Genomic DNA, 16,068 nt, shown 5'->3' with positions numbered 1-16,068 from the left:
CCCCTATGCTGGTACTATTAAATTGCTATTCGGCTGTATGTAGAATACACACTCCATCAGTAGCAAGGTTTCATTCAAACAGAACTAGTCATAACAGTGTTTTGCATCACTTGAAGGTGTTTGGTCTTCTATTACTGCTCTTCTATTGCCATACTGCTGCGTTTAATAACTATCAGATCCAATTATTTTCCACTTCTCTAATGTTTGCATGCTGATTTTTGCAGAGCCTCTGCACAAGGAAGTTCAAAGCCTGGCATTCCTTGAAGTTGTATCCAAATTACGGAGCCATGAGAACAAAACGGTTGCCCAGCAGGCCTCGCTAACAGAGCAGAAACTGACTGTACAAAGCTGAGATTTGTTTGCACAAATCGTCCATCCTGCTGATTTCATTGTCTCTGTGCTCTGCTCTGGCCATGTTCTCCACCAACTGTATCACTTGTGCATGTGTGTTATGTTGCCACAGAAGCAGAAGAACTGCTGTAGGAACCTGTACAATCATAGGCACAGAAAGACGAAAACTTAAGCCATTCTCATTGCTTTTTCCCTTGTACCCTCGTTCCTAGCCTTCAAGGGAAGTATGTGCATGTCGTAGTCCTCTAATGTAAAGTGATACTCACTGACCCCTATTACAACCCTGTTAGAGTATTGCTAGAGTATGGACAATACAAGAAAATGCCAGTTCTTTTTGGAATTGGATCAATACAGTGTAGTCACAACAGCTCAATTTTTGGTGCTTTGTACACAGGCTAGTAAGGGATTATATTGCCACTCATTCACTAGTCATGCCTGTTGCTGTTGATCTTGTGATACAATACCCATAGTCAACTAATAAAACTACCAGTGACCTCTTATTTTGTTGTTGTGTTTTACTGGTTACTTTTGGTTTGAAAGATCAAGGAAAAATTGGTAAAATCCCATTTTTTTCAGTTTTATTATTTGTTAGATGTATTTTTTTCTATGCCCTTTCTTATTTTTACTTTTTGTGCTGTTTCCATTCCTTGTCTACTTTTCCATTCCATTAATAATGATTTATTGTAGGCTTATAGGAGTGACATTGGAAGAATTTGGGAAGAGTGGTAATATTATAAAGAGTGGTAAGTTTATAGTGTGATATAATCCCTGAACAGGTGAAAATAGGTTCTGGTGAAATGCAACGAAGATGGAAAAAGTGATGAACAAGCAGTGTAAAATTGAAAAAGAAGCCCATTTGAATTACACTGGGGTGACAAAAAAATTTATGTCAAGTGTCATGCGTGTTTTTCAGAATTTCCACCTGCTCTACACTATTTACTGTAGTGTTAACCACCGTTAAAATGGCATTAAAAATTCAAATTTTTTATTTAATTGGAATAATTGTCTGGGGAAAAAAAAATCTTTGTGATAGCAGAGTCCTTGCATGATTAGTTTGTAAATTATTGGCCTACTTTGAACTTTGTTACAGATGTGTATATGTATGTGGAATATGCATTATCCATAAATATTTAACTCTATTACATTAAAATATATATACTTAATTGAGTTTATTTTTCAAGGTTGGCTCGAAGGATATTTAATTACATTTGAGACTGCTGCCCAGGGGATCCAGTTTGGTTGGTAAATGAAACACAGGTTTTTATCTGCTTTAAGGAGGCCATACACTTATAGATTTGCAGCAGGTTCGATCATCCAATAGATTTGTCAGATACCTGTCAAGTCGAATCTGACAGGAATCTATCTGATGTTTGCCACACACTAGGAACAGATTTCCAATAGATTTCAGAATGAAATCTATTGGAAATAGATCTAAATGCATTATTGGACCATTAGATCAATGCAACTCTATAGACCATCGATCTGCTGTCAGCAGCAGATCGACCTAGATTTTCCATCCTGTCAGATAGATCAAATCGATCGAAATCGGCCGCAAATCAGTCGAATGGGGAATTTAAAAGGATCGATTTCTGAGCAATCGATCGATGACTGAAATCGATTAGTGTATGGGCCCCTTTAGTCAACTTCTGTGGTTTACTTTGCACTTAAAAACTCCAAACGCCCCAAGTACAAAAATTTTGTAGCTGCAGAACGTAAGAAATTATATGGATTGTCAAACATTGGCAGATAATCTGGTACCATGAATACTCTTGTCACTTATTCTCATACTGCCATGACACAATTCAAACCTGCCTAATTTGTTAGTATAATCCACATAAAAAAGCAGCCTTATGGTCTAACCCAGGCATGGGCAAACTTGGCCCTCCAGCTGTTAAGGAACTACAAATCCCACAATGCATTTGCCTTTCAGTCATGACTGTGGCTGTCAGACTCCTGCAATGCATTGTGGGACTTGTAGTTCCTCAACAGCTGGAGGGCCAAGTTTGCCCATGCCTGGTCTAACCATTTGTTCAAAAGAATTCCAGTAAAACCTAGTACTTTAAAGTACCCTGTACTGGAATTTGTAATAAATGCATCATACCTTAAATTACCTTATTTTTCTAAAGGCTGCAGAAATTGAAGGCCACGTTTACTTCCTTTCTGTTTCACTTACTATAGTGTTCATCATACTTATTGCCACAACATGTGATTGTAGTTAGGTGAACCTGTAGGATCCTTCCACACTATGTAAAGTGTGTTGCGATAGGATTGCAATGCATCGGTGAGGAAAAGTGGCATCACGCATCAAAAGTACAAATAGACGCATACAGTACATTGAAAGAATGCTTCACTGCCACTGTAAACATACAAGTTCAGTGAATGCCACCGCATGCTGTACATTTCTCTGATGTAACATGCGGCATGGTGCACCATGTGAACATACAGTTGTAATTAGAATGCAATTATATTGTCCGTTGCAATTGTCGATGGTCAGAAAAGCGCTCAGAAAGAGGTCACAGTGTGTCTACAGCCTTGTTTATAAAATTTGTTGACGCTCCAATAATGTGTTTCATAGATGTACCCACTACTTCAGGAACACTGCCAAGTGATATGCTTTTCCAAAGATTTAAAGGGAAGATTCACGGTCCCTAAAAAAAAAAAAAATTAAAAAATTTGCTAATCCACTTATCTGGGGCTTCCTCCAGCCTGTGGCAGGCAGGACGTGCCCTCGGCGCCGCTCCACAGGCTCCTGGTCTCCTCTGGTGGTGCACCAGACCTGGCTGGGCCGGTGTAATGTCAGAATGGGCAGCCCCGCAGATTGGGCAGCTCTGTTGGTTCTGCGCATGCGAATGTAGTACGTGCGTGCTGCGTCATCCCCCCCCCTCACTGCAGCGTGAAGGAACTTCGGTAAAGAGTATAATTTTAGTGCTGCTCTGCTCCGCCCCTCGCCGCCGAATTGAAGTAGTTGGTTGAGCGCAGCAACAGCACATCCCCCCTCCCACCATCTTCTATCAGGCAATACAAGGATATAACACAATCAGCACCTCTAATTCAATGCAGAAAATTATGCGGAGGATAGGGGAGGGCAGTAGGAGGCTATTATGCTGATGACAGTGCTGGTGGTGGGCAGAGGCAGCCGCAGCAGAAACATGGGCATGCGTCTCACAATGTCACGTTCTGATGACGTGTAGCCCGATGCTCTAGTACGTGATGACGTTTCCCTTCAGCGTGCTGGGCTGCTCTCGGGCTGCCCATTCTGACATTACACCGGCTGCCAGGTCGGGCCCTTCTGCGCTCCAAAATGCGCCTCACGCGGGCGCGCTAACGTCATCGGACGTCCTCTAGGCTGTACTGCGCAGGTGCAGTAGTTCTGCGCCTGTACAGTACAGCCCGGAGGACGTCCGATGACGTCAGCACACCCGCGTGAGGGCATTTTGGAGCGCAGAAGAGCCTGGCCTGGCAGCCGGCCTGGCCAGGTCGGGTGCGTCACCGGAGGAGACCGGAAGCCTGCGGAGCGGCGCCGAGGGCACGTCCTGCCTGCCACGGGCTGGAGGAAGCCCCAGGTAAGTGCATTAGCATTTTTTTTTTTAGGGACCGTGAACCTTCCCTTTAAGATTTATTTCTTTCAGTTCTTCTGAATAAAATGTATACCAATGTAGACCTTGTTAAATATATCACTTCAGGGTATATGTCCTCAGGGATTTGGTATGAGTGTAGGGGTACATCAGTACCCCTTACCCATTACTGAAGAGAGTTACTATTACAGTAAAAAAAAAAAAAAGGTACATAAGAAACATTTACTAGTTGTCCTGTGCTGTAATCTAAGACTATTTTTGCTGTCTAAATTGTAATATTCTGGGTTCTTCTTAAATTCTTGATTGAACAGCTCCTGATACTCTGCAACATTACCAAGATTGAGCTTGTGCAGAAGACTCTTGAAACATTTTCCAAAGGCTCCCATTTTTCTATTGGTCTGGACCAAAAAGGCTCAATGGAATATTTTGCCAGCCTAAAGTATCTCTATTGGGGAGCCCCAGCAAGAGATTTAAAGCAAACTGAGCAACATAATTCATTTTTTAAGCGACTCTCCCCATAGAGGAGGCTCATAATAGTATGCAATTGAGGGGCCGGGGGTTAGGGTGAGAGGAATGTCTTAGCTATACCTGTCAGCTCCTGTGGCCTCTCGTCTGTACGGTGTTCTCCATCTCCTCCGCACATGCCACAGTTTCACTAAAGTAATTCCTCTCACCCCATATGACTTGGATGTAATGCTACCTGCCTTGAATACATGCCTAGACATGCCTGCACTACATAAATAATTGTTTAACCATTTCTGCCGCCCGGACGTGAAGCTCACGTCCGGGCGGCTGCTCTGCTGCTGTGCCGTGCTTTTGCGTGCTCCTATGAGCGATCGAGGGCGTGCCTTGTGGTGTCCCCGGTAGCCCTGGGATCAGTGAACGGGAACATGGTTCCCGATCACCGATCCGTGTCCCCCGCAGAAAAACCAAAGCGCTCTCACAAGAGGCTTCAGTCTTTCTGCCTGGAAAAATTTCCGCATCCCCCTTGTACTTCCGCTTAGCGAGAAGCACAAGGAGGGAAAACAAAAATGAAGGTGGCCAAATAGTAAAACTACATCTACATATTTTTTACATTACAATTTAGGCCCGGTTCACATTAGCGGTTGTTTGCCAAACGGACCGGATGACCTGACCGGATCCGGACCGGATCCGGATCGGAACCGTACAGTTCTGATCCGGATCCGGTCAGGTTGCATCAGGTGGTAATCAGGATGCGATCCGGATCCGTTTGGCAAAGTAACGTAAAAAAAAAAAAAAAAATGTTGGGGTCTGGGAGGTCAGCAGAAGGGGGACCTGTGGAATCAGGCCCTCTGCTGTTTAGCACTCACCTCCACCTCCGACATGCTGCCAACATCCTGCCAACACCTCCAGCTCGTGCTGCTCCACTCCGAAATGCTTGCCCATGTGTCCCCAGCCAATATCGCCGCAACAATCCGCATAGGAAGTGGGGTAGAACATCCGGATTTCTCAGCCAGTGTGTTGTGCGGCCTCCAGTTCCCATTTGTTTGTATTGGCCGGATGGTGCAGTCCGGCTCCGCCCCGGATACGGCTGCCGGAGGGGCCGGATGAAAAAATAGCGCATGTTGGAACGGAGGCCGGAGTCCGGATCCGGTCCGGCTCCGGTTCTGCAGAACGGACCCATGTGAACGGACGCATAGGCTTTAATTGCTATGCCGTGCGTCCGTTCCGTCCGTTCTGCAGGCGGTGCGGCTCCGGCACGGCGATTCCGGAGGGCCACCGCAAGTGTGAACCGGGCCTTACACATATAACAACATTAAAAATTAACTGTTTATGTCCCACACCAAAATATTACCAAAATAAAGTTTTTAATGGAAAAAAAAAATTACAATTAAAAAAAAAAAAGTTACCTAAGGGTCTGAACTTTTTAAATATGCATTTGAAGGGGGTATACTACAAACATTTTTTAAATTATAAGCTTGTAAATAGTGATGGACGCAAAACAGAAACAATGCACCTTTATTTCCAAATAAAATATTGGCGCCATACATTGTGATAGGGACAAAATTTAAATGGTATAATAACCGAGACAAACGGGCAAATAAAATAAATAGGTTTTAATTATGGTAGCGTGGTGAAATAATGAATTTTTTCCATTTTTTTCCTTATTAAACCTGTAAATGCATTTATAAAAAAATAATTCTTAACAAAATGTACCACCCAAAGAAAGCCTAATTAGTGGCGGAAAAAACAAGATGTAGATCAATAAACTGGGATAAGTAGTGATAAAGTTATTAGCGAATGAATGGGAGGTAAAAATTGCTCTGATGCATTAAGTGAAAAATCCCAGCGGGCTGAAATGGTTAATATAAAAATATGCCTACATTATGAATTGGATTAAGATTTAGACTAAAATTATATGAATATAGTAAAAAAAAAATATATATATATAGTAAAGTGTAAAATGTGCTTTTCCATTTAGTTTATCCATTATGTAAAACATTCAGGTACTCACTTTGGATTACAAAATGTCCAGTTTTGAGCTCTGGCATCCTTTAAAGGAAAGGTCCAAGCAAAATAAAAAAATGAGTTTCACTTACCTGGAGCTTCTACCAGCCCCATGCAGCCATTCTGTGCCCTCGTAGTCACTCACTGCTGCTCCAGTCCCCCCGCTGGCAGCTTGCCGACCTGGAACAGCAGTGAGTGACTACGAGGTCACAGAATGGCTGCATGGGGCTGGTAGAAGCCCCAGGTAAGTGAAACTCATTTTTTTATTTTGCTTGGACCTTCCCTTTAAGGTTACAAAAATCAGAAGATCAAAATACAATTACTGTATCCAGTTTTGGTTCAGCAATTCAGTCTCTTTCAATAAGAAACAGTATACATACAGCTGGTTTGTTTTAGTCATAAGAGGATTACATTCATTATTCTATTTACGTGATTAAAACTTATCTACTATAACTTTAAGCATACTCAAAAATAAATTAGCCTATCACCAAAACATTTTTGCTAAATTATTTGTATTTCTTCTAAGTCGCACCTATATTTAATAGAGCTGATAAAAAGGAAGATGCTTTTTTTCCTCTAAACTTCTGTCAGTAAAATGAGCAATGATAGTATTTGTGGACACACACCAGCTATCAGTATGATTGTCAAAGCTCAGGCTGTACGCAAAGTCTGTCATGTCGATCAATTATGTATACTGTCTATTCGTATGCAAATACTATGCTGCTTTAATTAATAATGGTCAAACTGTTCACACTTCCTGTGGACAGGTGAATGTGTCCCTACCCTGCTGGATGCACTGAACACCCTTTCCAATTTACAACAAGCTGGGCCTTCACTTGTATTGTCTTTCCTAAAAGCTCAGGTATTGGACCAGTCACTGTGCCAAGTCATCCTTACACTGAAGTGGATGGTGGGTCTTCAGATATTTATGCAGTGGGTGCCCAGGTTGTTAGGCCTTTGTTTTAGGCAGACCACTTGTACCAGAAGAATCATCACAACCACAACTCTACCCAGAAGTGAGAGAATATCACCATGGCTAAACTTTGCTTGCTGCAGAGACCTACTCCTTAGCTGGTTAGACTTCTACTTTTAAATTAACAGGTCTTAGTGAATTGAAACCATGTTTTTAGTAAATTCCCTAACCATTACCGCAAGCGTGAAAATCTTGGTGAATTTGGGTTGTTGTTTTTTTAGCAAACAGGTCTTAGTGAACTGAAGCCACTGTGTTAACCACCATATCAAATCGGCGGCGGGAGACTTGGGCGCAGGATACAGCCGGTATGGCTTATCCTGCTCCTGCACAAGTCCCTGGCATGTTCAATTACTATTCAAGTCGCCGTGGATAGTAGGGAATGATGTAATTCAGCCCCCCCATATAACTGGGATGCTCTGTGCAAACCACCCTGGCGTTCTATTAAGATCGGCAGGGTGGCTGCGCAGTAGTATTTTTTGAATTATTTTTTTTTTAATTCATGTAGCTAGCCTGGCGCTAGCTACATGATTCCCCCCTCCCCGTTGCATCCCTCCCACCCTTACGATCACCGCTGCCGATCAAACCCACCAGGAAATCCCGTTCTGAACGGGATTTCCTTGAGGGCTTCCCCCGTCGCCATGGCGTCGATCGCAATGACGTCCTCTATGTCGTGACGTCACAGGGAGTCCCGATCCACCCCTCAGCGCTGCCTGGCACTGATTGGCCAGGCTGCGCAGGGGTCCCGGGGGAGGCCTGTTACGCGGCCGAGCGGCGGTGATCGCGTACGTGTTTTAAAGCAAAGTGCTAGCTGCGTGGTTTTTATTTTCGTTTTTTTTTCAACTGTGCAAATTGGCCCACTAGGGCCAATTTGCACAATTGGCCCTAGTGGGCAAGACGTTAGTTTGCTAAAAAAAAAAAAAAATTAACCTCCTTGGCAGTATGGACAAGCTCAGCTGAGCTCGTCCATAGCGCCAAGAAGGTTAAAACATTTTTTTTTAGCAAACTGTCTTGACCCCCTTCAATGGGAACAAATTCTTGTTTTGCAAATGTAGTAGAAGTCTCACAGGACATATTAATGAACAGTATTGGTAGTTGACTGTTATAATGCGCAGAAAAACAGGTCGCCTGACTTAATATGCTGTTTGCAAGTAGAATACAATAAACCTCAGTATAATGCAGTGTTTATAATACATTTGGTATTTAGCTGACTTTATCTACCCTAAACTCTAAGTAACTAACCCAAAAATGAATCTAACTGCACTGAGTTCATGCTTGTTGCAGGTGTGACGATACAGAAATTAAAATATCTCTATAATAGCCAGCGAGTTTGCATTTGTTTGAAATGAAATAATATGATAGCCCTCATATTTTGCCCACTTGATGATAAAGAGCCTTTTTAGGACATTGCATAATCAAACTAATATACTTTAGTGTCCTTAGCACCATTCTTTAGGTTTATACTTGAGCATTCTTTAGAATGTGTAACACCCATTAAGGCAAAGTACATAGTGCTCTAAAAGGAAGAAAATAATTCGGTACTTTGCCTGAAATGATTCAGGCATTCAATAGAATTTTGGACTTTGCCTGTAACATATATACAGTATACAGTGTGTACATTGCATGTGAAGAGCAAGTAATTAAAGTGTACCATCTGTTCTTGCTTTTGACTTAGCATTATAAAGCCTATATTCCATTCATAACCTATTCCAGACATTAATGGCAAGTATTTGTATGGACTCTAATCTCTAAATGGCTTGCAGAATTGGGGTCATTCTGGTCTTTGCTTCTTCAGCAAGACTTTAGGATGTTGCCGAATTAGTTGTAGAAGTCTGCCCTCCAGTGGTTTTACATTTATTTACAGGTAATTATATGACCATGCTTTTGTTTTTTGTGTATGAGAAGATTAGTGAGATATCAGTTATTCCATATAATGCAGGTGTTATTGCTGTTGCTTTGCAGCTTGGAATTGGATCCATAACATGCAGTCACTGCTGATTTGCACGCCTCAATTCCAGCCGCGTAGAAACTGCAATACAATTTGAATCTAGGTGGAAAATTAATATCGTAGGCCTCGTTCACACTGCACGCATTTCCAGTCGCATTTTGGGAATGCGTGTAGGAGGCAGACACGCTGTACATCAGACAGTGCATAGAGTGCACTGTCTGACGTTCACACTGCATGCGTTCCGGACCAGTGCGGTCCGGGAACGCATGCTGCACGCATTTTTTCCAAAAACGCGCGGCTGTCCCATTCACTTCTCAGTGATGGGATCAGCCATGCAACGCATACAAACGCGGATGGCGCACGGCCGTCCGCGTTTGTAATGTGAACGGGGCCTTACTGTTTTACATCTAATAGCCACATAAACTAAAGCAAAGCATTAAAAGGTAGGTACAAGAAAGTATAAAGATTCAAAGATCTTATCTCTACATGAGCCTCTTTGCAACTCAGTGCTGTTAAATATTATTTTTCATTTTATCTGTAGCTGCTATAGCTTTCTAATGGATGTACTGGAAACCATAGCAAATATATATGGTTTGGTAGGATAAATTTCCAATTTACTAGTGAATTTCCAATTCACCAGTATGTCTGCATAATATAACTCGCTAAAATAAATGTGTTTAAAGATGATGTAGAAATGATTGTTTTCGGATACTTTTTAAGTTGGGGAAACTAGAGATTTGCTGTAAATGACAGCTTCATGTTATCCGTATTTTTTTTAGTCACCAATGAATTTTAATAGATTGTATTAGTATGTTTAAATGTACCTGCTCAGTTTATGACTTACTTAACAATTGTTAAAGAGTAACTGTTAGCCCCAAAAATGAAATTTAAATCTCCATGGCAATGTTTTATTTACTATTTAAGTGAGCCAAAAAGGCAATGCAGAAGTTAAAAATCAATCTATTTTTTTTACTATGTAGCCTTTTCCCCAAGCTCCGGACGCAAAGCCGCATATCAGATACTGATGAGCATGCAGAGCATGCCTATGTCTGCCCGACCCCCCTCTCCCCCCCAGGACCAGGTGCCGATATATTCGCACCACAAACAGCTGACCGCTCTGACACGGAGAGAGAGCGGGAGCACTTCCAGCGCCGCCACCGCAGAGCAGCCGCCGCCGAGTCACATGTGAGAGAGATGCACGGCGGCGGCCGCTGGAAGTGCTCCCGCTCTCTCTCCGTGGCAGAGCGGTCAGCTGTTTGTGGTGCGAATATATCGGCACCTGGTCCTGGGGGGAAGAGGGGGGTCGGGCAGACATAGGCATGCTCTGCATGCTCATCAGTATCTGATATGCGGCTTTGCGTCCGGAGCTTGGGGAAAAGGCTACATAGTAAAAAAAATAGATTGATTTTTAACTTCTGCATTGCCTTTTTGGCTCACTTAAATAGTAAATAAAACATTGCCATAGAGATTTAAATTTCATTTTTGGGGCTAACAGTTACTCTTTAACCTTTCACAACCCTGCCTGAGTTGTCTCATTTTAGACAACTCCTGGCAAGGCATCCTCAGCCAGCTAAACTCAGCTATTTAATGCAACCATGAAGAGTGGGCAGCAAGGAGCTGTCATAGTTGCCTATCCAGACAGCTGGATTGGCTTTCTTCTGCTGCAGTCCCAACAGCCTCTTCTGGCTTCCGATCACATGATATAACATGATCTGGTCTCACAGGATGGTGTCAGCATTAGAGCACCACTCGTAGTGAGGGAGGAATGATGGTAGAGGCTCCACTGGGTGGAGGAGGGGAAAAGCCATCCGGACAGGTAATTATGACTGTTCCCTGTTGCTCTGCATAGCCTGCCAGTTGAGGAGCCTGGATTTTTTTTTTTAATTATTGTATTTGATCCTTTGTGACTAGGATTTTGCTCTCCCTCTTCCCCTATTAGTTATCTTAGCATACACAGCTTGCTGGTGTGTGCGCATGGTACATATGTAGGTACTAGCAGCTCCCTTTCAGGATGAGTAAAGGTGGCCACTAACAATCCAATTTTTTAAGAAAAATCGTTTGAATGAAAATTCGGATCGGAAGAAAAAATGTTTATTGCACCATCAACGAACCAATCTTTGCTTCCTATCACAACCAACCAGAAAATCCAAATTTTCATTTCACAAAAATCCAATCGGACGACTTATTTTTATAATCGTTTGTTATCAATTATGCCCATCAACAGAGATTATTTACAACCAGTCCGATCAGAATTTCTGATCGCGCAAACGATTTTGGGCTACAAATTGGACAGTTAGTGGCCACCTTTAGATGCACTATCTGTCCCAGGGCGGACGGTAAGGATATGTGCTCCAATTCCTTAGGTTTTGATGCGCTGAATGCGCGCATGTTTGTGCTATGCATGTTACCGGGCTACCTCCATGCGGTGTATGTGACTACACAAGTGTATAAACATCTGGGGCTCAAGAGGTTAAATGTGTATCAACTTAATGACCTGGTCAGCAACAGTATGGATCTCAATACAATTTACAATTTAAGGTGGCATGTGAAAAAAATATGGCATGACAGGTCTCCATCCTGCAACACTGATCTGTCAACTTTCATATGAGAATTTGAGAGTGAGGGAGGTGTCCCAAAATAAATTGTTCCGTAGGGAAAGTATTGCATAGCTTGAAGCATCTGTAAGATACTTGCTCCAAGACACTATGTACTGACCTGAGGAAAAGGGTTGATTCCTGTGAAATGTGTTGTCTGTTTTTTTTTGTTTGCTAGGTTTTTTTTTTTTTTTTTACAAATAAAACACTTTTTTAAAAAAAATTACCCTAAACTACGTGTAATTGTAAATAAAGTTCCTCTTAACTTTTAAATTGTTTAAGTGTTTTATACTCCATGAGTTTCCTCCCTCCCAAGTTATGTCATGACCCCATATGAGGGTGGTTATCAGTTTGGACCACTAACAGTCTGCCCCCTTAGTTACACTATTGTTTTTTCTGGAGAGCAATCTTACCATTCCAAGATGTGTAATGTGATCTGCAAGCGTAAACAGGTACATCACACCCAAAGATTATATACCCGATGATCCCGGTAAGCAACAGAGGAGTTACTGTTGCTCACCGAGACCTTCTTCTTGTTTATGGCCATGCTTCTGTCCATGTCCAGACCACAATGGCTATCATTCATAAAGCATTTCCGCATGCGGAAATGCTTAAAACAGCTGACTTTACAGAACACTCAGCAAGTTCGGCATTCATAAAGCCTCTTTCCGCATGAAAAACTGACACTACCGAGCAGAGTGATAAATCACCGCCTTGTGCGGTGATTTTTGTAAAAAATGTAACAAAATTGTAATTCATAAAGATTACCTCAAGCATTATGATGACGGGAAATACCGCTCCCTCTTATGTGGCAATAACAATGTAAAGTGAGGGGAGACACAGACCTCCCAGGCAGCTGCAGTAGAGTGGAACACAGAGAAATGTATCCACTCGGCAGCTTTCTGTGTCTCTGCAAGCCTACCGCCAGCCTAGTTTGGGAAATCTCCGCAGTGCTATCGCACCTGAACACTTTTTTTATGAATGCCCACCCAGAAGTCGAAAATACCGGCAGCGGTGTTTTCCCGCACTGATTCTCCTTACCGACAGATCTTTTATGAATGATACCCTATGTATGCTATCAAAGTTCAAGCAAAATAAGATATCAACACTAACTACATATATATTGCAATGCAGTACACTGCACACATTCACTTACTTCCTGCCAATCTCTGCGTTCAGTGCACATCTACATTATTTATGTGCTTTACCATGACTCTCATAGTTTTAACGGAGCCAACAGCCAAACTGTCAACAGAGGTTTATTAGGAGTCAAATAAGGCAAGATAAACTTAGTATTATTTAAAACCATAATTTTTTCATAAAATTTTAAATGCAATTGCAGTATAAACTACCAACATATATCCCCAGTCTATGAAGGAGTATATGGCAATATTAAATGTGAGTCACTACATTTCTGTACAATGGGAACTGTTAAGCCTGGTATACACTTTCAATTATAATTAGCCCATCACTGATAAATTTTACCACCTCATTGTAGTATGAGGGTTTACCTACACAATCTGCTTATAGTATTCAATATCGGTTGATCTTCATACTACATGGAGGTGATAAAATTACTCAGTGATTGGCCAGTCATAATTTAAAGTGTGCACCAGGCTAACCTCAGTTTTTCCGCTATGCAAAATCAGATTTAAACTGATACTAATGTAAAGTATTGAGTCTCCATTACATCCGAATTTTGGCATGCAAAAATAAAAAAAAATCTGAGCCTCAGTTTTTCAGACATCACGTACGATTCAGACAATGTTTGTCACAATAAAACCGCATCCAGAAATTAGGATTGAGGCTAGGTTCACAGTGGTCAGTTTCAAAGCATAGATGTTATGAGTGTGAACTGCAATGGAGACTGGACAAAGCCTGCATACAGAGAGTTAGAATAATGTGATCCGTTACAACGCAGTTCTGTGAACAGGTCAATAGAATGATTTGGGCAGTGAGTTAACATGCAGAATTATTCTGCAACACAACTGACCACTGTGACCTAGCATTAAAGAGACTGTAACAAAATGTTAAGTCTTATTTCTTCTATCCTATAAGTTCCTATTACTGTTCTAATATGGTCTGTCTTACTGCAGCCTTTCCTACTTGCACTGTCTCTGTAATAAATCTGATCTCCTTTCCTCTGTCGGGCTGAGGCTGGAATGTGTGGAATGTGCAGCACTGCTTGTCATTGGCAGAAGCTTTACACACCCCCTCCAAGCTCTGCATGAGTCACACAGTAAGCTAGTTCTCATCCTATGATACTGTGGTTAGAAGCCAGTCATTTGTTTGTAAACACTGCCTAAAACTGTTCATTACAAGCCAGGATTGCAGCAAGGAGTGGCAGAAACAGCACAGGGGCACAGGAGAAAATAAGGAATAGAATGGTATGCTTTTTATTGTAAGAATTTTAGAGTACAGATTCTCTTTAAAAGAAAAAAAAATGAATAAAACATGGACACAATTGTGCTCTTTTCTGAATATTTTTTTTTTTTTTACGTTTAGTGGAGACAGGGCCTTAAAGGGAACCTTAACTCTAAAAAGAAAAAAACAAAACGTTTCACTTACCTGGGGCATCTACCAGCCCCCTGCAGCCATCCTGTGCCCTCGCAGTCACTCGCAGACATTAACATTTTAGGCGTAAAAATGTACATGTCCATGTTCATGTCCATGTCCATGATAGGGTCCTGCACCAGTAGGAATGCGTGCAAAGGTACGCATGGCAGCCTGCTGACTGAGTTAGCAAAAATGAAAGTAGTTGGCGGGGGGGGAGGGGGACTGGAGGAGCCGTGAGTGACTGCGAGGGCACAGGATGGCTTCAGGGGGCTGGTAGAAGCCCCAGGTCAGTGAAACTTTTGTTTTATATATATATATATATAAGAGAGAGAGTGAGAGTTAAGGTTCCCTTCAAGAGATTTAACTGCAATGTGTAACTGGCTGTAAAATGAAGTGTAAAAATAATTAGTGAAAATAAATTAGTGAGTGCCCTTTTCCACTGCATACGTTACAGTGTGACTTTTTCATTTTCATAGATATGTTTTAATTTTCCCGCAAGGGAACAAATGATTCCACACTCCTTGGTAGAGTGCCTAGATTCATAGCGCTATTGCTTGAAGAGAAGTTGGTAACACGCGCAAGATCAGTATCAAGTACTTCTTTAACCAGTAGCCGACCGCATCATGCCGATGGGCGTGGCGGCAGCCCTGATTGGCGTAAGGGCCTGTTTTGCAGGCGATCGTGCATGCATCCTATTAGCAATAAGAGATGGCACACCACTGGCTGCAATGATTTTGCTGTATTGGATGAACAAGTACACTACGTTCATCTGTAGCCATTGGGCAATCCGGCTGAGACAAGGCACCGGCAAGAATACTGGTCTCATAAGACTAGATACACTTGTTACCTGTGCAACAGTTGATGCGATTGATCGTGCATGCATCCCTGCTTAAAGAGAACCCGAGGTGGCTTTGTATAACGTTAGTGGGGCACAGAGGCTGGTTGGGCACACTAACACCAGCCTCTGTTGCCCCATGGTGTGTGTCAAAGACCCCCCTGCTCGCCGCTATACCCCCGCAATGCTGGCGACACGCAGCGTGTCGCCAGCACAATGTTTACCCTAGCGCTGTCTGTCAGCGCCGCTCCGCCGCCTCCTCCGCATCGCCGCTACCCGCCCTCGTCCCTTCCCTCACGCTGATTGGAGGGAAGGGACGAGGGCGGGTAGCGGAGGAGGCGGGGGAGCGGCGCTGACAGACAGCGCTAGGGTAAACATTGTGCTGGCGACGCGCTGCGTGTCGCCAGCACTGCGGGAAGGATAGCGGCGAGCAGGGGGGTCTTTGACACACACCATGGGGCAACAGAGGCTGGTGTTAGTGTGCCCAACCAGCCTCTGTGCCCCACTAACGTTATACAAAGCCACCTCGGGTTCTCTTTAAGGGCTAGCGCTGCTAGGAGACTATTAGACAGTGAAGCCATTTACATGTAACATAGTACAGCACTGCGATCTAAGGCAGCGCTGTACTGAGGACAGCTGTGTGACACGGCTTTCTCCGCCAGAGGCTCAGGGGTGATCACAGTAATTGCCTGGCGGGGGAGGGTGGGTTTAAAAAAATAAATAAAGGAAATTTATAATAAAAATATAAATATTTGTAAAAAATAAAATAA

The 16,068-nt window shown here is 42.7% G+C and overlaps 1 protein-coding gene across 5 annotated transcripts in view; it reads left to right on the top strand.

Moving 5' to 3' along the window:
- Positions 1-851, top strand: part of RAP1GDS1 (Rap1 GTPase-GDP dissociation stimulator 1) — a 160,363-nt gene extending 159,512 nt beyond the window's left edge. For all 5 annotated transcript variants that reach the window (XM_068232203.1, XM_068232220.1, XM_068232211.1 and 2 more), the window contains one exon: positions 225-851. In XM_068232203.1, the coding sequence (XP_068088304.1) occupies positions 225-352 (128 nt within the window). In that variant the 3' untranslated portion in view covers positions 353-851. The remainder of the gene's footprint in view (positions 1-224) is intronic.
- Positions 852-16,068: the final 15,217 nt, after the last annotated feature.

Source organism: Hyperolius riggenbachi, chromosome 1 (assembly GCF_040937935.1).
Source record: "Hyperolius riggenbachi isolate aHypRig1 chromosome 1, aHypRig1.pri, whole genome shotgun sequence".
NCBI lineage: Eukaryota > Metazoa > Chordata > Amphibia > Anura > Hyperoliidae > Hyperolius > Hyperolius riggenbachi.
Note: the sequence above shows the minus strand (reverse complement) of the source record. Positions and strands in the feature narration are given on the sequence as shown.